General features: G+C 46.8%; 1 protein-coding gene across 2 annotated transcripts in view; it reads left to right on the forward strand.

Moving 5' to 3' along the window:
• The window catches only part of TMOD1 (tropomodulin 1), an 80,521-nt gene that overhangs the window by 44,640 nt on the left and 12,758 nt on the right, over nucleotides 1-23,123 (forward strand). For both annotated transcript variants that reach the window (XM_037492133.2, XM_037492132.2), the window contains exons 4-8: nucleotides 4,680-4,799; nucleotides 12,233-12,322; nucleotides 13,434-13,564; nucleotides 15,194-15,301; nucleotides 18,444-18,587. In XM_037492133.2, coding sequence (XP_037348030.1) covers nucleotides 4,680-4,799; nucleotides 12,233-12,322; nucleotides 13,434-13,564; nucleotides 15,194-15,301; nucleotides 18,444-18,587 — 593 coding nt within the window. The remainder of the gene's footprint in view (nucleotides 1-4,679; nucleotides 4,800-12,232; nucleotides 12,323-13,433; nucleotides 13,565-15,193; nucleotides 15,302-18,443; nucleotides 18,588-23,123) is intronic.

Raw genomic sequence — 23,123 nt, forward strand, 5'->3', positions numbered from 1 at the left:
TTCCTGTCATGTCAGCCCAGAGCCCGTCCCGGAGTAGCTGCTTGATAAGTAATAAAGTGAAAAAGCAAGCAGGAGTAGACATCGTGGGGGAGGAATCTGAGCCATTCCAAACTCTAGAATTAGAGCTCAATCCACATGGTGTCCCAACTTAGAAGGTCAGGGAAGCCCACGGGAATCTGGACTACAAAATGTGGGGAGGATTGTGTGGTCTGAGGCTACCTGAGGTGGGGGCAGCTGCCAGGGAAAAAGGGCCTGTACCACGAGGGCTGGGTGTGCCCAGGAGAGAGCAAGACCTCAAGACAATTTTCAAGCAAAGGACTTATGTCATGAGGGGGGCTTCTGTGCAGCAGATAATAGAATCTCTGGATTTCAGGGGACCTTAAAACTCCATCATCCCACCTGCACATTTGAAAATGGGGAAATAGGCTGTTGCAACAGAGTCAGCGGCAGACCTGGGTGGGCAGCCAGTGACATGAATCATGGCTGGTGTCCACTTCCTCATGTACCGCTACCGGGGAGATGCTGGAGGGTGGGTGAGGGAGTGGGGAGGAACCCAAGGGGCACACAAATCCATCCTGCCACCCTCCACACACCCACACACAGAATGCTGGCCTCCCAGCCTCTCAGGTCTTACTGCCTTCATGGAGGAGGGTAGATAGAATTTACCCTATTTCCATGTAACAACAAGTCTGAAAGTTTCATAATATCACCATCATCATCATCATCGTCATCAGTCGTCACCACCAGCAACAAGTACTTCCCTGACCTTATAGGTTGAATTAGTGGGGTGTCAGCAGGGCGCATGGAGGAGACGCTGCAACTCCAGCCAGCAGACTCAGGGTCATTCAGTCCAGCCCTCTCCAAGCACCTGTCCCCACTGGGCCTAGACCTGCCCCGGGCTTGCCAAAACAGCACTCTCATCTTGGTAAGCCCCGACAGGACATAGTAAGAGCCACAAACTGATGCAAAGCTCTAAGGATTTTTGACTCTCATTCACTGTTATGCTAGCGGAGGGATCAGAATAAATTTCCTAGTAGGATATTTTCATTAGAATTACATTTGGCTGCATGTGTGGGGTAGGGATGGGAGGAAAAGAAAGAGACTTCATCAACATGGAAGTTTAATTTTGTTTTACTTTAGAAGAGTTGCAGGCTAAGACATTCCAGGACTGGTAAGGCATCTCACATGATTTAGGAACCAAGAGATTTTCCAGTTTTTTATTCTGCCATCCCTGCAATATGTGCTTGTCTTCATGGTCCATCTAGCTGCTGTAGCTCCAGTCATCACATTTACATTCCAGCTAGTAAGATGAAGGGAGAGAAGAAGTCCAAGTCCCTCTTTGTAGTATCATAGAGTCACTGCCCTGACTGAAGTTACCATCTGCAGGGATATAATAAACTATAAATGTTAGTGTTTACTGATCGGTCATCTGAGTCATTGTATTAGTCATTTTCACAACAGTTGATTTCCTTTTTAGGCATCTTGTTTTCTTTGTATGTATTGTTCTTTTCCAGATCCACCTCCAGTGGGAGTAATGATACATTTTCCCCCAAATGTGTGTCCTACTTATATGGGTAAAGCTTTTTACTGTAAACAAGTTAAGCAACAAAGCAGAGTGATCCTTTCTGCTGAGAGATAAGCATTGATCCCCTATCAGTCCACATCCTTCTGGACATATTTGTGTACTTCCCATTCACTCCTCGCCTCTGTCTTTATAATGCTGGTCCCAGTCACCATCATCTCTTGCCTGGCCTATTACGGGAGCCTCCTAGCCATCTTCCGGCTTCTGTCCTCACCCTCTTTCTGGCTATTTTTCAATCAACAGCCAAAGTGGAGGAATGTTAATTGAGGTAAAATTCACATAATATAAAATTTACCCTATTAAAGTGAGCACAGCAGTAGCATTTAGTACATTCACATTGCTGTATAGCCACTACCTCTACATCCAAACCATTTTCATCACTGCAGAATAAAGTGCTGTACCCATAGTTATCCCCTTAGTACCAGCCCTCATCCTCTGGCAACCACTAGGCTAAACCTACAGATTTACTTATTTTGGATATTTCCTATGACTTAAATCACATGTGATTTGGTGTCTGGTTTCTTTTACCTAGCATGTCGTTTCTAAGACTATTCTTTCCCTTTTTCTGACTGAATAATATTCCACAATGTGTTTATTGACTCATCTACTGATGAACATTTTGGCTATTTCTGCCTTTTAGCTATTGTGACTAGTACTGCTATGAAGATTCCTTCACAAAAATTTTTTGTGCCCTTGTTTTTAATTATTTTGTATATTTACCTAGGAGTGAAATTCCTAGATCGTGTGGTAATTCTATTTTTAATTTTTTTGAAAAATTGCCAAACTATTTTCCACAGCAACTGTACATTCCCACAAGGGTTCCCTTTTCTCCATATCCTTATCAACACTTGTTATTTTCCATTTTAGTTTTTGGGTTTTGACTTACCTCTCCCTAATGACCAAGGATGTCAAGCATATTTTTACATGCTTCTTGGCCATTGATATACATCTTTAAAGAAATGTCTATTCAACTTCTTTGCCCACTTTTAAATAGAGTTGTCTGCTGTTTTTGTTGCTGAATTGTAAAAATTCTTTATATAGCCTGGATACTGGACTTTATCAGATTTGCTATTTGTGAGGATTTTCTCTCATTCATTATTTGTCTTTTCACTTTCTTTATATGCCCTTTGATGTGCAAAAGCTTTACATTTTGATGAAGTCCAGTTGATCTATTTTTCCCTTTGTTGCTTGTGCTTTTGTTGTCATATCTAAGAATAAATTGCCAATTCTAAAATACTGAAGATTTGTACCCATGTTGTCTTCTAATCATGTGTAACATAACTCATTGATCTATTTTCAGTTCTTTTTTGTATGGTGTGAAGCAGGGGTCCAAGTTCATTCTTTTGCATGTGGATATCCAGTTGTCCCAGCACCACTTTTTGAAGAAATTATTCTTTGTCCTATAGACTTAGCACCCTTGTAAAAACTCAGTTTGCCATCAATGTATGAATTGATTTTTGGACCCTCAATCCTACTGTATTATTTAAATATCTATCCTTATGCCAGTGCCACACTCTTTAACTTAACAGTAAGTTTGAAATCAAGATGTATAAATCCTCCAACTCTGTTCTTTACTAAGGATATTTTGGCTAGTTGAGGTCCCTTGCAATTCCACTTAAATTTGAGGATTGGCTTTTCCATTTCTGACAGAAGTATTTCCATCTAATCTTAAATTTCCCTACCATGAGGTTGGGATTTTTTTCCCCATTTGTTTTTGTGTCTTCTTTAATTTCTCTTAGCAGTGTTTTATAGTGTCAGAGCACAAGCATTGCACCTTCTTGGTTAAATTTATCCCTAAGTTTTTTATTCCTTTGGAATCTATGTAGATGAAATTATTTTCCTAATTTCCTCTTCAGATTATTCATTGTTGGCATACAGAAGCAACACTTTTTTTTATACATTGACCTTGTACCCTCTAATGTTGCCTAACTCATGAATTAGTTTTAAGAGCTTTTCTTGTGGAGTCTTTAGAGTTTGCTACATATAATATGTCAGCTGTGAGTAGAGGTGATTTTACTTCCTTTCTGGTCCCAGATGCCTGTTGTTTTTTATTTCTTGTCTATGAACTCTGCTTGGGACTTTCAGCGCAGTTTCGAGTGGCAGCAGTGAACTTGGCATCCTTGTCTTGTTGATCTTAGGGGCTCATTTCCTCACTTCAGTCAGATTCCAGCTCAGAGGCCATTATTCCAGTGAGACCTTCCAGATGCCCCTCCCCAAAATAGCAGTGCCCACTTCACCCACAGCCCAGCCTGAAATGTCCTAGTCTTTCGCTCCACTTTATTTTCCCTGTAATGTTTAACAACATCTGGTCTCTATATGTTTGTTTATTATCTGTTGCCTTTCACAAAATTGTAAATTGTTCACTGCTGTCCCTTAGCCCCCACAAAGGCGCCTGGCAGATAGGAGGCCCTCAAAAATATTTGTTGTTCTTCATCTATAGAATGCTATTGTTCATGCTATTTCACAAATTTGGTTTTTCATGCAACATTTCATCTTGGGCATTTCCTTCTTAGTAAATTGAGAGCGCCATCATCCTTTGTGATAAATGTGGGGACACCATTGTCTGGGCCCCCCATTTCTTCAGCAACCCCTACTGTGGAATCTGCAGTGGTCATCTTGCGCCTGCCTCTTTGCTCCCTCACTTAGTCATGAGTCTGACACTTCAAAAATATAATGTCCCATGAGGAGAGGATACATTTTTGTGCCCTGTTCCTCTTTTAATAATCTGAGTGCATTTTATTTGTTTTGTTTAGAAATGTTTCTGAATTTTTCTCTCATTTCAGAACCCTTGGTTCCCAGACCCTAGAGTCTACTGTATTTTTCTTTTTTGACTTGCAGGTTATTTAAATCAAGGATGGGTGTTTTCAACAGCAAGCAGTCTGCTTTTACCAAGTTATAAAGTTATTCTTTCCAAAGATTAAGGGAGCATTGTTGGAGATCTCTGATTCCTGTGTTTTGGGGACGTTTGGCACTTGGTGCCCAGTGAGGGGAACCTCAAGGCAGTCTCAGCACTGAGGGGCCGGTGGTGCCCCAGAACCAAGGATAGAGGCTGCCCCCATCACAGTGGCACACCTTGCAACAGACTATGTATTTGCAGGAAAGGTCTGGGTCCCCAAGCAAAAGCCAATGGATCCTGTGCTGGAAAGTGTGACGCTGGAGCCGGAGCTGGAGGAGGCCTTGGCAAACGCCTCGGATGCAGAACTCTGTGATATTGCAGGTAAGAGGCATTCTAGGGGCTTCTCAGCTCCTCCAGAGGGTTGGAGCCCCATCTGCAGGGAGCCTCAGGTGGTGTATTTCAACATGAGCACACACTATTTCCAACAAGAACTAAAGGAGACTAGGAGTGTTCAAAGAAAAAATCCATTATCAAAATCCAAAAGAAAGAAATAGAGATAAAACACCCAAACCCATCACACCATGGAGCCATCTGTTGATATGAAACCCCAAACCAGGGGGATGTGGAAGCTGCCCAGGGAGGGCTGGTGGGGACTCTTCAGCAGTCATTGCATCAAATCCTACCCAAGCCACCTGAAAAGAGAGAAAAGCAGGGGACAGACACAGGGCTGCGGGCACCTGGGTTTGGGAGGCCCACAAAGCGCTGGAGCAAAGCCATCGGATTTTACAACTTTGCACAATGCAGAGAGCTAAGTTTTTAGGTGATCCTCGATGCTCTTCTTTGTATAACATCCTCAACTTCACGTGTGTTCCTGTAAGATCTTCACAAACAACCCTAAAGCCCAGAAGGTGGCTTGAAACTCAGAGCCCTTGGCCACCTGCTGCCTGTCTCATTACGGGCTAGATCCTGTGTTCCATCCCCATGTAGGGTCAGGCCACAGCAGACATCCTGTGTACCCCTCTTTGTGCTGTGCTCCCTGGCCCAGTGGATGGGTGGTCTTTGTATTCAGCAGACTTGGGGGCTCTACCTGTTGTCTAGATGACAGGAAGTAGATGGGATGGAGAGAGACTGAGGACAATTGGGAAAGGCATGGGGGAGACAGAGACAGCCTGTGACTAGCTGTGAAAGTGAGGGGAGGAGTCCAGAAAGGTTCCAGATTCCCAGCCCCAGACACTACGTGGACATTGGCATTGCGCCCTTATGAAGGTGGGTCTGCTCTGACTGTTGTAACAAAGCCCCATCAACTGGGTGGCTCAAACAACAGCAATTTATTTTCTCACGGCCCTGGAGGCTGGAAGGCCAGGTGTCAGCAGGCTTGATGTCTTTTGAGTCCTCTCTCCTTGCCTTGCAGATGACAACATCTGGCTGTGTCGCTCTGTGCAGGTGCCTCTCCCCCTCATTCCCTTGTGTTTCTTTTTGTATCTTACTCTCCTATTTTTATTAAGACACCAGTCAGATTTGATCAGTGGCTATACTAACAAGTTATTGCAACTTGATCACCTCTTTAAAGACTTTATCTCCAAAAAAAGCTATAAAATCTAAGTTCTGGAGGTTAGGGCTGCAACAAAGAAATTTTGAAGGGACACAGTCAGTCTGTAACAATGGGAGAGGAACAGGTTTAAGGGAAACACCAAATTCGGTTTGGATGCCTGCCCAGGGCATCCAACTGGGCCACCCAGTTAGGGACAGTTGTGCACAGAAGTCTTGCACTTACAGGGGATCCTTGCTGGAGAGGGAGATGTGGCTGCATTTGCCCCAGGCAGAGGACACGGCAGGATTAGGGGCTTGTGGCTCTCGAAGGCAATGCCCTGTCCGGCATAGAAGTCTTTGGTTGATGAGAAGTGGAAGTGGGGTAATGCCCAGGGGACTAGCCGGTTACAAATGGGCTAGGAGCCAAAGGCCAAATCAAGATAGATAGATAGAACCTAATGCAAGAGCTGGGGGGATAGAATGAGGGCTCAGGGATGGCTGAGAGACTGAAGTTTGTGAGGCCAGAGGCCAGAAGAGGCCTCTAATGGCAGGGGCTGGGCCAGCTGCAGTTGTTTCCAGCCTCATTACATCACAGGCTCTTTCTGAATGTTGTGCATCGATCCTGATGGCATTTCAGGGGAGGGAAGGGTGGTTCTCATCTTTAATGCGTCTCTTGATGGAGTAAGAAGATCGCACTATGCACTACAGGTGACCCTGGGTGGTGGAGACCAAAGCCAGGTTCTGGGGACCTGAGGAGAAAATGGGAACAATCTATGCATAGATCCTGAAACCGGACAGCCCTTTCCTCAGGAGGCAGGAAATTTGGAAAGGACCAAGGACAGTACTTGAAGGATGTTAGGACTAAGAAAGGTTTTCAGTTTTGCTATGAAGTATAGCAGCAGTGAGTGCTTCACCCAGATGGAAACAGGACACGTAATGTAGGGGACTTAATTGGTTTGCTTGTGTGCTTTCAAAAGCCCACAAGTTATACGAGAGTCCACATTATGTTACTGTATTTCCACCAACCCATTTCCCGGATAGGAGGTCCCCGGCTAACCTGTGCAGCAGGGAGGGGGGAGGGCGCCCGTTGTCTGGTGCTTGTCCAGTGTCTCCACACTGACTCAGCCAGAGCTGTTTTTATCCTCTGATCACCCTCCACGACGTCACTCCCCTCATTAGGCTACTCGGAGAGATGATCAAATGACTCTGCTGTCAGAACCCCCAGTTCCTGCCAAAATAGAACTGCAATATTGTGCTGAGTTTCTGTGTTGATTTCTTGAAACTACTTCTCTTTATTTTTGTTGGCGAGGCTAATTGTTTGTATCTGTTCATGACACCATGCCCTCCCAATGTCCAGAAAGGAGACTAGAGCTGTAAGTCTACGCCATTGTTAGCTGGCTAGCTTTAGAGGCCGTCATTGTGGATCAGCCATTTCAAAGGCAGCAGTATTGCTGGGGAGGGAGAGAATGAACATTTGTTGACGATCAACTATGTCCCAAGTGCTGTGGGAGTTGCTTTCAACAGCTTGCTGCAAGTATTGACCACAGCTCTCCTATGAAGTAAGTTTCATTGGCCCCATTTTACAGGAGGAAAAAGTAGGCCTGATGAGGCTGAATGCCTTGCCCATGGGATTTGAACCCAGGAAGCTTTGTTCTAGGACCCACTTGCAGCATCACCATCCAGTGCAGCCTGGAGGAGGCCTTCAGTGAGCGGGAGGAGGACCACAGAGGGCCTGGTCTCCCTGAGTCTCCTGGGCCACAGTAGCAAAGACTCTGAGGGTGCACAAGGCATTGATACCTGGGTGGGCAGTGCTGGGAGAGGTGGATGAAAGCAGTGCATTGGGCAGAGAGCCAGTGGCATTTGGAGGAGGATGAGGGATTGGAAGGACCAGGTCCAAGGTGGGGTGGGCTCTGGATCTGAGACCCAGCTCCACCAAGAGACCAGCTGTTCCTAGTGCAAGATCAGGGAACGAGTGCCAAGATGCCAGGGTGACGCCACACTTTCTGGCCCGAGGCCCCAAGAGACGGTGCTGGTGCCTGCAGGAGAGCTGCTCTGCACAAGTGGGCTGCAGAGACACTGTGAGGAAGGGAGGCGGGTGTGCAAGCCCACCCAGGCGGAGTAGGGGTGGGGAAGTCTTGCAGCCCTTCTCCAGGATGACTGGGGTGATGAGTATGGATGACTCATCAGAGAAAGGAAGGAAGGAGAGGTGGGCTCAGAATGTGTGGTCTACTCCTGCAACTCGACTCCCAGGCAGAGCATTTCCACCACTCGGCCTTGGTTTATTCACATGTTCATCAGGCATTGCCCAGGGCCTCCGTACTGGGTGCCAGGCTCTGGATGAGGCTGGTGGAAGAATCCTGAGAACACAGCCTGGCTCCTGCCCTCACAAAGCCAATGCTAAACAAAGACATAGGCCAATGTGAAAGGGTTAAGGAGAGTGAGAGGCAAAGAAGAAAAAAGGACAGGGTGTGTGTGTGCAGGGACTTGGGTAGGTGGTGGGGCTGGGACTTGAGGGTAGGGATTGAAGCTGTGCCTAAGGGAACAAGGGTTGAACTGGGGGAGTGTGGGAGTCTTGCCCCAGGCAAGGACAAGCAGGAACAGGACTCTGAGCTGGGAAGAGGCAGGCCCCTCTAAGCTGCCTGCTACGCAGGTGCATGTGCCACAGGCTTGGTGCCTGGCCATGACAGGAACGTGCGGGAGGACACCCTGCATGGTACAGGTAAGGCGAGGCCTCGGATCTCCCACCTGTGCATTTGATTTCTTGTGTGTGCACATTCATGCACTCGTTCATGGAGTCCACGTGCATGATGGAACGCCTGCTGTATACTAAGAGGATGCAGATCTGGTCCCTGGCTTTGAGGGCCCAGCATGCAAAGCATGCAATGAGAGCGGCAGACCAGAAACATCAATCTCAACATAAAAAGTGTCCCCACAGGGTGATAAGCAAAACACGCAGACCCTGGTGGCGCTAACTTCTTGGCATGTGGCCTTGGTTGTAGCTAGGAAGTCACTGGGAGTAGTGGCAAGCCCTTGGATTTATAGTGCCTCCCTCCCTAGGCAGGATGGCAATCTGGGCTCACCTTTAGGGGCCCTTCACATGGGGCAGGGAACCAAGAAGGAATTGGAATTTGGGAGTCACCCTCAGAAGAGCTGACTCCCAGGGCACCCTAAGGGCAATTGGCACCCCCTAAATCTTGTGACTATCATTAACGCAGGCCCTCCCCCCCCAGATTCTGTTTACTTTCACAACCGTGCTCACCTGCTCTCCTGCCCTGTGACAGTCGGGGTGAGGCGCTGTTCAGCTGCCTCCTAGTCCTGGGCCGGAGCAGCATCTCGGCCTGTCCTCCGACCCAGGAAGCTGCCCCGCCCGCCCACAGCCAGCCCCAGGGAGGGCGCCGCTGTCTCTGCGTCCTAAGTGGGATTGTGAGCTGAGTGAACCCTGCCAAGGCAGAGAGGAAAGAGAACTCGATGTTCTTTTTCAGAGTTCAAAAATAGGACTTTTTTGAGTTTTGAGGAAGATACAGACTTTTTTTCTTAAAAAGAAAAAATCATGTTCCCCAGCACTAAATTCAGCCTTGCCAATATCTACAAAGAATGAAGCAGGAAATGTTGGTGTGTTTTCTTCCATCACTCACTCCTGCTAACATGGCATGTGTAAAACTAGGTGAGGGGAAAGTCAGGATTTGGTGCCTAGGGCGGGATGAACAGAATGGTGGCTCCAGAGCCGCCAGACTTTCTGCTACATCAGCGGACTTTTATTTTTTTATTATTATTATTTTTATTTTATATCTTTTTTACATCATTTTTCATTTTTGCACAATGTGTGCATTTTAATCTTGGCTATAATCCCCATACAATTCCCACCCCTCTTTGTTTTGACCCTAATCCCTCCTCCCCCCACCCCCGTAGTGTGTCTCTGGTTTATAGTTGCTTATTGATTTTGATTTTTACTTTATTATAATTAGTCTTTTTCCTGGTCCCTTATTTAGGTTTTCTAAATTCCTGCTATGAGTGAGACCATCCGGTATTTTTCTTTTTCTTTCTGGCTTATTTCACTGAGCATGATCCCTTCCAGCGCCATCCATGTTGCTGCAAATGGCATGAGCTTATCTTTTTTGATTACTGAGTAATATTCCATCGTGCATCAGCGAACTTTTAGCTTGGCCCCTCCCCCTTCCTTCCTCCCTTTCTGTTTTCCCAATTTCCCTCCTTCCTCTCCCCCCTTCCTCCCTCTCCTTTCCTCTCTCCTTCCTTCCTACTTAAAATCCTAATACCTTTGAACTAAAAAATGGTTTCATTTCTTATTACATCTACTATTGAAATATGTATATATCTCAGGTGGTATATATCCGTTATCTGTCCTTAAACTTCCAAAGTCAAGGGGAAGTTTAGGAACTTTAGAACTGCCATCTTTGGAGGAGTGGGTGGGAATACTAACTTAGAAGCCAGGAGAGTCTTCCCTGAGGGTCATTGACAAACCATTTCTCTTTTGAGTCTCCTGAAAAAGTGAGAGGTCGTCAGCACCTGCTCTTAGATACTTTTCGTAAAAACCAAGCAGGATGAAAAAATGAGAAATCGTTGTGTGACTGTGAAGTCCGATGTGAGGAAAAGAGATCCATGTTCAAACCTATTTCCCTTTACAGGTGAGAAAACTGAGACCCAAAAAGGGGAAGTGACCTAGAAAGAATAACTCAGAAATCTAGTGCCAAGGCCCAGACTGGGGTCCAGATCCCCTTCCTCTGTCCCCTGGCACCTACTTGTAGGCTTCCTACTTCTGGACCATCATGGGGAGCTGTCATCTGAGCATAAAATGCATTTTCCATTTTCTGTCTCTCTATGTGCTCTCATACCATGCAGCCATATGAGGTGACATCTTTCCTATGATTCTCGGCAACCTTTCTGAACTGTGTTTCCAAACCTGGGATCCCAACAGCAGCCCAGAACCACGGCTCCTCTGTGGGGGCTGGAAAAGCCAGCCCCGGAAGGTGACGTGGGGTGACCTGATGCGCCTGCTGCTGACTCAGGCCTTGGCTCCTGCTGCCCACATAGGCACAGCTGAAAGTAGAGCCCAGAGAGCTTGAAAAAAATGCAGTTGCCTCTCTCCTTATCAGTTCTCCTTAGTGATGAGCAAGCAAGTCTAAATTTAGCAGAGAAGACTCTCAGAATGTAAGAAACAGAAGGGCTTTGAGTTTGTCTCGTCCTGTGGTTCTCAGGTCCACTGAGCATCAAAATCCTCCAGGAGATTAAAAATATATCTCCAGAGATCCGGATCAGTTGGTCCAGCGTAGAGCCCTGATACTGCCGTAAAGCTCCTGGGTGCTTCATCTGTACAGCTATGATCAAGAACCACTGGTTTTATCGCTCCTCTTTTTGGACAAGAACTGAAGCCCTGGGCCTCCCCTGTGGCGCAGCGGTTGAGCACTGGGTTGCAAAGCTGCCCGCAGCCTCTGCAGTGCCGGTTCGATCCCCGGCCACTGGGTGAGGGTCCCACATGGTGCGCAGACCTCTCCTGCTGCCCGCTGCTCCCCTCAGCAGTGTACTTCGTCAGTCTGCCTGTTCTGTTCCCCGCTCTGGCTCTGGTGAATTCTCTCACCCTCCTGCACTTCTGACTGTACCCTGTGCTTGTATAAATAAATAAATAAATCTTAAAAAAAAAAAAAAGAAAAAAGAAAAAAAAGAACTGAAGCCCGGAGAGGGGAAAGGACTTGCCCAAGGTCACACAGCATCAAGGGCAGAGTCAGGACTAGAACTTGGGTCTCTGACTCTTCACTCAGGTTTCTCATGTGTCTCTAACTAGAACACATACTCAATGAAATGGCTGGGGGGTGGAAATCAGTAAATATCACCATATTCTGCAAGAGTTAGAAGAAAGAGAAATACGCAGCACTCCATCTGCCCACCTGTGCCTATGCAGGTGATTCTTTTCACCAACTCGCTCCCTCTGCAGGGCAGCAGCCTCCTGCCTGCCCATGACCTGTACATGCTGGGACTTCTCTTCACTGACCTCCCTCAGTGGAGGCCGCTCTCCTCAAGGCCGCCCGCCTGCAACCATGCAGGCTTCTCTCAGGAAACTTGTTCCTTCTGGGCAGTTCTTCCCGCCCACTTGTATCTATACAAGTGTCCTTTATTCTCCTGTCCTTTTCCCTAATAAACCTGTTCTTTAACTATATAAAAAAAAAAAAAGAAGAAAGAGAAACAATATTTTTCCCTGACCTCTGGAAGCCCACAGCCCAGTAGGGGAAGCATACATGTCACAGATATCTCTAACCTCCCTGTCCCCGCAGCTATCCTGGGCATGCACACGCTCATGAGCAACCAGCAGTACTACCAGGCGCTGGGCAGCAGCTCCATCGTGAACAAGGAGGGCCTCAACAGTGAGTACATGTCTGGACTTCCGGCTCCGCATGCCTCCCTGCCCCCAGCAGCACCCCTCCACATCAGGGCGTCCTCACACCTCTCCTTCCTCTGCCCACGGTGCTGCCTGGCTCAGTGCACAGGCCTTGCGTGGTCACGCAGCCAAATCCACCCACCTGCCCCTTTCACTCTCCCGAGGCTGGTGTCTTGTTTTCAAAGACCTTCTCTGTCACAGTAGTATCTAAATATCCTCTTCTATTGTCTTCTGGAAGTTTTTGAGGTCTACTTCTTATATTTAATTTCTTTATTTCTTTGGGAGAGGAACATCCAACATTTAGTCTCTACATCCAGCTAACACCAGCAGGTAAAACTCCAGGACCTTCGCCGTAGGTCATGCATTCACAAGGCGTTATTAGCTAACGGTGAGAAAGCGTCGGGTGTGTTCTCCATAACAGTATCCGCTTCACAGGGTGTTCGACTACTTAGTTCACCTGGAGTTTGTTTGTGTGCAGTGTGAGATGAGGTCAAGCTTTCATTTTTTAAAAGCTGTCTATCGTCTCAACACCATTCTCTGCACAGTTCCTCCTTCACTGCTGGAGTCATGAGTTTCCATGAATCCATACGGGTGTATTCCAGGTGCTTCTGTCCCCTGGGTCCCCATGTCTTCCATGTGCCATACTGCATTGTCTTCATTGCTTCACTGCACTGTTCCAAGCTGGTGGATCGGCCCCAAAGAGAAATGAGGGTGCCCAAAGAACAAATATCCCTCCTTCTGGAGAGCTCACACTTCTCTTTCCCATCCAGGCTTCATTTTATCCTCACAAAAACCCACTGAACACAGGTTAAATGACTGTTCACACTGCACAGATGTGGACACCAAAGTTCAGAGAATGTAGTCATTCTCCCAGCCCTTTCAGGATGGCCTCAAAGTCAGGTCCCCACTGGAGCCAAGCCCCTGCCCCCAGCCTTGCAGGGCTTCTCCCAATGCTTCGCCTCTCCTGTAGCGCCTGTTTGTGTAGGCTTCAGTGGCCAAACCCCAGCCCCCTCTTCCTCCCAGTGTCCTTGTATTCAGCAAAGTGTTTGCCCGCCACCTCACTTCTGTGAGCCACTCCCTCTTGTTGGTCACTCCAGGTGTCATCAAACCCACACAGTACAAGCCTGTGCCTGATGAAGAACCAAATTCAACAGACGTAGAGGAAACGCTGGAGCGGATAAAGAGCAACGACCCGAAACTTGAAGAGGTTAACCTCAACAACATCCGGGTAAAGTCCCTCTTATTTCAGGTTCCCCGTGAGGCACCTGAAAGCCATACCCGTGTCACCCAGAGGCAAACATCCCAGGCCTGGCTGTGCAAAGAGAACAAGGTCCTGTTTGGGCTCTTGATGCTTCTGGATCAGAAACAGGGACAAACCTTGGAGAGGGCTGGACAGTGTAAACGCACGCATCCCATGTCCTGTTCCTTGCAGAGAACTGACACCACTCCCAGATGCTCACGAGGGCCAGTCTGGGCTTCCAGGCTGGAAACCCAACATGTCATTCAAACCATGAGTGTTTCCCCAGAGAGAAACTCGTGAGATGAACACGCATGGCTGCATGGGACCCCAAAGCTGCAAAAGTCCAGTGTCCACAGGCTCATGGGGTCATCCAAGCCCCAGAGCGGCTTGTCCCTGCACACAGCTTCTGTGTCGTGCGCATGTTCAGCAGCATTCAGCAGTGGCCCTAACAACAGGCCCAATGTGCAAAGACGTATTGTAAGTCGTCCAGATCTTTCTGGACAGTTCCCTATGACCAAGGGCACAGGAGCCCTGGACAGGCAGCAGGAGGAATGCAGAAGTAGGCCCAGCTGCCTGTCCACCTGCTCAGCCCCGGAGGCCAGCAGATTAGTTCTGGGAGGGTGTGAGGGTAAGACAAGAAGCTGGGCCCTCACTCTCCAGCTCCTCTTTCCTTTCCTCTTATCTTTCTTTTCAGTGACTGCCAGCCCCAAAGCACAATCAGATTGGAAACCTGTGCCTACAGTGTTCTCCCCCACCTGCCCTCCCCATGCTCTGCTCCCATGGGGAGCTAACGTGACACTCTGAAATGAGAGAGCTGTAAAAACACAGCCAGGTTCTGTCTTGGGTGCCTCCAGTGTCTACCTTGTGCCCAGTGGGAAACACTGGCACAGTTCTGAGCTGTGTGCCTTGCGGAGCATGCTGGCTTGGGCAACGTAGTTGTGGGACCTGGCTGCTACTCTGGGCCTTCACCGTGGGGCCTCAGGCAAGGGCTGGGCCCTCTGCACATGAGGCAAGTAGACTAGGCCAGTGGTCTGTACCTGAGGAGATCGAAAAGTATATGCTGAGGCTCAGGCCCACCCCTAGCCCCCAGAGATTCTGATTTTATTGGTCTGGCACAGACCAAGCATGAGCATTTTGTAAAAGTTCCCAGGGCCTCCAATGTGCAGAGACCCTCTGTGACAGGAGTTTATTAGAGATCATCTAGTGCAACCTCCCCAACCTCAGTTTCCCAGAAACTGGTCCAGAGAGAGGGACACTTCCCAGCACCTCAGAGCAAGTCAGAACATTGCCAATATCCCAAGTGGAGGCCCAGACCCTGTCCTCTCCCACACCAAGCTCTAGGCACAAGTCTCTTCATCCTTGCCTTGGTTTTTTTCCTCCTCCTGTCTCACAAGCAGCTGTGGGTATTATGTGGTATTTTCTCAATTTGTTTACCAGAAAGATCTCCCCAAATCTCAGCCCCTTGGGGTAAATGAGGGAAATACTTTCCTCATTCAATTTTTTTTTTTTTTTTGTCAGAGGCTTGCCTGGAAACAGGATGCAAGCCCTAGAGGCATCTGTCTGCCCAGCCTGCACCTGGCAGGGGCTGCTGGTCACTGTCTGCCTTTTTCTCTGCAGAATATCCCCATTCCCACCCTCAAGGCATATGCAGAAGCCCTGAAAGACAACACACATGTTAAGAAGTTCAGCATCGTGGGGACACGGAGCAATGACCCCGTGGCATATGTATGTACCTTCCTGCTACATTGAGGGTATGGGTTCATGCTGTGGCCTTAGAACTGGCCACAGAACTGATGAAGAACCAATGTGATGTGGCGAAAGGTGCTGGGCTCGGAGCCAGGACAGGACATGGACAGCTCAGCTATTACCCAGCCTCATCTGTATCTTACCCTAGTTAACCTCCAAACCTGTGGTGCAGAGAGCATAGCAAGTGAGAGATATAGCTGACTTTAAATGCTAGCCTTTTCAGATGATCTGTTTCTTCTCATGTGAGCTTTAGCAAATTGCATCTTTCAAATAATTGGTCCATTTCATCTAGGTCATCAAATTTATGGGCACAAAGCTGTTCATATTGCTCTATTACCCTATTAACTTCCACGGGTTCTGTAGTAATGTCCCCTTTTTCATTTTCAATATTAACAATTTGTGGCCTAGCTTTTGTTGCTTTTAGAAAGGTTTATCAATTTTATTGATCTTTTCAAAAAACCAGCTTTTGACTCATGGAGTTTCTCTTGGTTTCCTGTTATCAGTGTACTTTTTTTTTTTAATGTCTACTCCACCTCTATTTCTTTTCTTCTGTTTGCTTTGGTTTAATTCAGTTGTGTTCTAGTTTCCTAAGATGGAAACTTAAGCTATTGATTTTTAGGTTTTTTGCTAATGTATGCATTCAGTATTATGAATTTACCCCTAACAACTCCTTTCACTGCATCACACACATTTTGAGAAGTTTTATTTTCATTTTCATTTAGTTTAAAATGCTTTTTAACTTCTCTCAAGATTTCTTCCTTGACTTATGTGTTATGTAGAACTATGCTGTTTAATCTCCGTGTACTGGGCTTTTCCAATTATTTTTCTGTTTGTGATTTCTAGTTTAATTCCATTGTGATCTAGGAGTAGACAGGGTATGATTTCCATCCTTTTAAATTTGTTAAAGTGTATTTATGGCCCAGAATATGGTCTCTTTTGGTGAATGTTCCATGTAAACTTGAGAAGAATGTATGCATATTTTGTGTTCTTGGGTGAACTCTATAGCTGTCAATATATCTAGTTGATTGATGGCATTGTTTAATTATGTTTTTAATGAATTTTGTCCTACTTGATCTGTCTGTTTCTGTTAGTGGATTCATCCATTTCTCCTTGAAGTTGTATTAGTTTTTACCTTACATAGTCTGACACTCTAGTGTTAGGCACATACACACTAAAGATATTTTCCAATTCTTGGGGAATTGACCCCTTTATCCTTACATAATTTTCTTCTTTATTCTTGATAACTTTCCTTGATCTAAGGTCTATTTAGCAGCAATTTATTTTTTCTGATTTTTAAAATAGAATAATTTTATTCAATGTTTTTTAAATGATAGAACTAGCTCCTAGTCTCTCATTGCTGCCAGTGGGAAACTTCTGGATAGGTGACCTCTGACCTTACAAGGTCTCCAGTTGATACTGAGTTTACCTATGGCGCCACAGCAGCAAAGCTGCTTGCCCTATCCACTACTATGTCTTGGGTCAGAAATAAACATATCCATGCTGGCATTCACCTCTGCCCCATGGACATTTATGGGGCACTGACTCTGTGCCAGGCCAAGCTGATCTCAGCCACTCACACCAGTGTAACCATTGTTGAATACTGCAGTGCTTCTGGATTGATTGGTAAATAAGGCTTCCCGAGTTCTGTGAGTGTCCCCATTGCCTGCCCCAGCTCTTCTCCTGGGCCTCTGCCACTCCTCCACTGTGATCCAGCAAACAAGGAGTTGACACCTGGCATGACAAGGCCTCCAGGACCTACTCAGCCACCCATTGTCCACTCAGATTGGCCAGTGCACTTTCCTACTGCCTGTTCAATATCTTGATTATCAAGCTCAGGCCAGACTTTCTTGAGGAAATATGTAGAGAACATAGGCTGAATAGACTGAATCCCTCTGCTTAGAAGGATCCCACCTACACAGGGTTACAGGGAATGCTGACATGCCGTCTGGGGAGTAGGGGGAGTACACTGAAGTGGAAGGAGCTGAAGAGGTCTTGGTGGTTTCAACAAGGAATGCTTCCCAGAGCTAGGCCTTGCATAGGGTTTCAGCATGCAGGGATGGTATGTAAGATATTCCTGGCTCAGTTGTCATTTCATACAACCAATGCCCAAAGATCATACAGCCTATCTGCTGCTGGTGTCTCCTTTTCTCCATGACACTTCATTTCCACCAACTGCTAATTACCTTATTTCTTTCAGAGACTCTGATTGTCATCTACACCCCCCTGGCTGAATTCCTCTGAAATGTGCAGGGGCACCTAGCTCCTCTCCTCTCATTTGCCCTGGTCACTTGCCCAGCGGGTGGCTTCCCACTTTCCCAGGCTTCCCTTTCTGCTCTCTGCTGCTCCAGAGAAGAGAATGACGATTCCCAGGAATTCCAATGGGGAAATAGACAAGTCACTCAGTGAACAGTGACTGAGCACCTACTAAGTACTGGATACCATGTAGACACTGTGGGCATCATAAGATGAATAAGGGCCTTTTCAGTGTACCGAGAGAATGTGGTCTGATGGCTGAGACAGCACCAGTATAAAAACAACCCCAACAGAGGAATGCAAATCCCATGAGGGAGGTTTTGGATGCATCCTGTGAGGCTCAAGAGGGCAGGGCACAGCTAGCTGGAGATGTCAGCAAAGGCCCTTAAAGAAAGGGACATTGAGAATGACTTTGAAGGACAGGCAGTGTTTGGATGTGTGAGGCAGAAAGGAAAAAGTATTTCAGGTGGCAGAGACAGTATGAGCAAAGACAGTTTGAGCAAAGGACACTGTGGGAAGGCTCTGGTGTGCACAGACAACTGAGAGTCACCCATTTACGGGAAACAGCAAGAATGAGGCCGACCACATCACAGAGGCTTTGGACCCAGGCTAGGGAGCTCAGAATTTTCCTGTCATGGAGTCATGGTAGGTTATGGGGTTGGAGAAATGAGAGTTTTTCTCAGTGAAGGAAGCTGCAGAGATGGTCTTGTCGGGTCCAGATGGTCTTGTCGAGTCCAGATCGAGCAGCACAAGTGTACAAGGGGCTCTCGCCATGGCTCCCTCGGTATTTGAGGTTCTACCCAAGAGTGCTCCAGCCTTGCTCAGGTGACTCATGGTACCCTCACTCTCACTTACCTCCTGTTCCAAGGCCCTTGCCGAGATGCTCAAGGTAAACAAGGCGTTGAAGACGTTGAATGTGGAATCCAATTTCATTTCTGGAGCAGGGATCCTGCGCCTGGTAGAGGCCCTTCCACACAACACTTCTCTAGTGGAACTGAAAATTGATAACCAGGTAAGGTGGGCAGGGTGCCTCTTCATGAAAGGACATACCGTTCTGCTCTTTCCTGCATGCCACTTTGAGCAGAAGATGCTGGTTATAAAATCTATGGAGCCCAACTTTAAGGAAACCCAATTGTCCAGTCAACATCTGTTTCCTCATCATTCCCACTGAATGTTCTTCCAGTGTCTTCCTGTGTCTCCCTAATGACAGGAATCTTACTCCTTAACAAGATTACCCCTCCTGTTCTTAGTGAGAACATCCTTCCTTATATCCTGTAGAAATCAGCTACTTACAGGTATAAGCTCTGTTTCTTGGGCTTCATTCTGTTTTTTGCTGCATGTTAAAACATGTTAAGTCCACAAAACTTATAAATCATAAGCTAAATAACCCCCATTTTCTTTAATCACCCCCCAACCCACTCCCCACTTAACATTGAGATTATTCTCTGGGTAAATTCTAGTTTTTCTTTATCCTTATGGGATTATCATTTCTCTATAAATTCAATGGTTCAGTCATTTATCTTCAGAGCAACTCTTCCCACTCTGACCTTCTATGATGATGCTAATAGCAGTATCCTGTTTGGAAAATAACATATGTCACATGTGTTGAGAGTCTACCATGGGCAGACTCTGTGCTGTGCATCTTTTACATATCATTTCTGATCTTCTCAATAGTCCTTCAGAATGTAGGAATTATCAGTTTGCAGAAGAGAAGCAACTCAGAGAGGCTAAAGACAAGTAACTTTTTCAAGGCTACCAAGTTCACACTTAAGGAAACAAGATTTGAACCCAAGTCTTTCTGGCTCCCTAATTACATCATGTTGTTTCCACTGTTAACATGCTTGCTTCATTAAATACAGAGAATCTAGGTTGTAAAATTCATGTTACATGATTTCTTTTTTTTTTTGCTGAATGGTTGTATAAATATATGCATAGACAGAAGATTGGAAGGAAATATAACAAAACTGTAAATAGCTGTTATCCCCAAATGATATTATCTGTAGTTTATATATTTTTTATTATAAAATATGATAAACATACAGAAAAGTGCATAGCTTAATGAATCATAACAGTTATGTAATTCCTGAAGCCTTTCCTAGTATTCCAGAGCCAGCTTGAACCTGCATGCCAGAGCTGATGGTACACATCAGCACAGCACAGTGATGGCATATTGGTGCCTTGAAGTCACCCCTAGTGAAAGTATTTACACTATGGAAATTGGCAAACACTACAAATTCAACTGTTTTTTTTTTTTTTTAAGTGCCAGCATGCCACTGCCTTCTCCCATCAACCTGCCATAGCACCTCTTAGCTTCCTTCAAGAGAATCATGTGTACCCTCCCTGCATTCTCTCAGCACCTCAGCCTCCCTAGGAACTTCTGAGAGGCTGGTGCTGTATCTGAATCATCTCTATACTCCAGTTTCTGGCTTAGGACTTAGTCCTGCAGTGGTGCTTGGTAAGCAGAGCTCCTCTGGATGGTTGTACATGTTGTTCACGGCACAATGAGGTAGCAGGGGGCAATCTCCAACCCACATTCTACTCTCCATCTCTTGATATGGGCCTTTGTTCACCCCCAAAGGGCCCTTTTTTCTAATATGTGTAAAGAGGCCACATAATCCAGCAGTGGCTCTGTTAGTGAATTTGCTGCTCCGGACTCTTTGCACCTCTTCCATGAGATGTGCTGCTGGATCACCCGTCCCAGTCCCACACTCCGGCCCTTTTTGTCACTGCTGACCCTGCTTTATTGGAGCCAGGAGGGGCAGAGCAGGTGGAGCAAAGGCATGCAGTGGCAGAACAGCAGCCCTGGGCCAATGCCCGGGAATGGCTACTCATGTGACTTTAAGTTCTGCGTGGAGGGAGTAGTGGCCTACCTAACTTCAGCTGAAACCTGACTCCGAGGGCAGAGTGTTGGCCAAATATGATCTAGAATACTGGCTTCGGGTCTTTGTGGTGGCAGCTGGTAACAGGCTGCCCACCTCCCTCCTCAGTGCTGTGCCAACCAGCACCCTCATTGAACACCTGCTGTGAGAATGCTCATTTTCCTGAGCCTCAGGTTCCTCACTTGTAAAATGGGGCTGGTAAGACTCTCTACTTCTAACTTGATGACAGATGTAAACTACAAAGTTGCTACCTTTTGTATTTACTGCTACAATGGTGGTCTAGTTATTCACACATTATTCTAATAGTTAATTTACTGGACAGATACCATATGTCTATTATCTCATTTAATGCTCGCAAAGATTCTGTAAGAGGGTATCACAACCAACCCCCACATTGTAGATGAGAAAACGGAGGCCCAGACAGGCTGTGTAGTCTACCCAAGGTCACACAGAAAGTAACAGAGACAAGGTTTAGACTAGGGCTGTGTGACTGCAGAGTCCATGAACTGTGTGTGAACGGGCTTTTGAACCCTGCCCTAGTTTTGTGTGGACCTCGCTTGGCTTTTCTCATCTGTCCCTTTCCCTTGGTACAAGACTAGAGGACTAGTTACCACCTGCCCCCCCCACCCCATCCTGGAAACCTCTTTTTTGGTTCATCCCAATGTTTGGTGAGTGTAGGTTGCACCACAGGGCTGGACCAGGCTCTGCATGTGAAGGAGACCCCAGCTCTGCCCCTCAAGAATTCCACATCGGATGGGAATTCAGACAAGTAAAATGACTATGGAACCAGCTGCTCCAGCAAGCCATAGACAGTGGGCCTTGCCATTGGAAGGAGTAATCTCAGTCAGGAGCATGCATCTGGGAGGGCTTTTTGGAAGATGTGAAGTTTGAGATAAACCTTTAGGGTAGACTCTTTCTCAGGGGTTGATGTGAGGCCATGGCATCTCAGGTGCTGAGAAAGAAAAGGGAAAGCTGTGGAATTATACTGAACTTGGAGGCAAACCAGAAAGGGAGTTGGGGTTCCAGAGGGTTCTGAATGGGTAGGCTGAGGGGAAGTAGGCTCTGGGCTGTCATTGACACCAGAGTTGTGCTCTGAGAAGATGCTTCCCAGCTGGAGGGGAGAGGACTGAGGGTGGGAGCAGGCCTCAGGGCCCAGAACCAGCATGGGGCTGTGATAGCTCAGATGAGGTGGACCTGTGGAAAGTTCCCTTATATGCCTGGAGTCAGGAGATTGGATTGGGGCCTGCTGGAGAAGGGGAGGAGAGGCTGAGACTGGCCTCAGAGAGGGGACTCTGCCTGCCAGGCCTGGGACAAAGCTCTATGAGCCTCCCACTATGTGTTCCAAGAGGGCTGGGCACAGTCTGCCGCCTTTCCTCGGGTGTCCCCAGCCCTGGGCTCTGGAGGGTCTGACTGCGAGGAGGTGGTGAATGGCATTTGATTTATTCCTCATTTTTGGTTAGTCACTGACGTCATCAGAGGTCGAGGCCGGTGCTTTCTCTTCAGCCCTTGTGCCTGTAACCTGTGTCAGTGAGTCTCTGTCTTCCTTTCTCCTTATATGGCCAAAAAACAAGACTTGAGGAGTTCTAATTAGATGACACAGAGTCTCACAGGCTGGTTCGGGGCACAAATTCAGGAACCAGGCCACTGAAGCTGCATGGTTACTCAGCCAGCCTCTCATTATCTCCAAGTAATGTTCTAAAGTTTCCCTGAGATGGAAGAGAGGGTGGGAAGGGTCCCTGACCTAGGGTTAGGAGCACTGAGAAAATGTCCAGGCTTGTCCACCCTCTACAGGTGAGAAGCTGAAGTTCTGCGAAGGGATAGACCATGCCTGAGGTCCTGGACCAAGTTAGTGTCAGAGCAGTGTTAGAACTGAGGTGTCCAGACAGGCTGCATTTATGGATGGACCCAAGAGACCCTCTCAGACCCCAGGGAACAGGCACTGGAGTATTTGTAGGCCTCAACCCTATAAGGTGATCCTATTTAGGTGATCATCCTATTAGGTGATCCTGTGCCCTTCATGGTTCCATCCCATGCAGTGATTCTCTGCCCTCCCCTCATTCCCAGCAGAGCTGCCTCCAGAGGGCCCTCCCCAAGATGCTGATTGCTCAGAGTAGTCTCCCTGCCCCTCAGAACAAAGTCTGAAAACATGTCCCCTCTCTCCAAATAAGGATATGTGTAAGGTGTAGAGGCTATTGGCCAGATTTCCCACTTTTCATTCCAATATTTGATGGTGAGGATGTAATTTATATTTTAAGAGAAGCTAAATGAGGTAGATATGCATTCTTATCTTTCCAGATCAGATTATATTCCTAGTGGAATTAGTTTAACAATAAAACAAAAGCTATGCCAGAATAGGAAGGCTGGTGTGAAGGTTGTCACACATGGCAACTGTCCCTTAATTTTAGATTACACATCATGGCAGCTGGCTAACTTTATTTTTTTTAAGAGTTTATTAGATTATCACAGTGAAGATTGGAACCCAGAAGGCAGTTTTTTTTTTTTTTAATTTATTATTTATTTATACAAGCACTGCGTACAGTCAGAAGCGCGGGAGGGTGAGAGAATTCACCGGAGCCGGAGAGGAGAGCAGAACAGGCAGACCAATGAAATACACTGCTGAGGGGAGCAGCGGGCAGCAGGAGAGGTCTGCGCGCCATGTGGGACTCTTA

This window comes from Talpa occidentalis, unplaced genomic scaffold (assembly GCF_014898055.3).
Source record: "Talpa occidentalis isolate TD23 unplaced genomic scaffold, MPIMG_talOcc4v2.1 talOcc4.7, whole genome shotgun sequence".
In the NCBI taxonomy this organism is placed as follows: domain Eukaryota; kingdom Metazoa; phylum Chordata; class Mammalia; order Eulipotyphla; family Talpidae; genus Talpa; species Talpa occidentalis.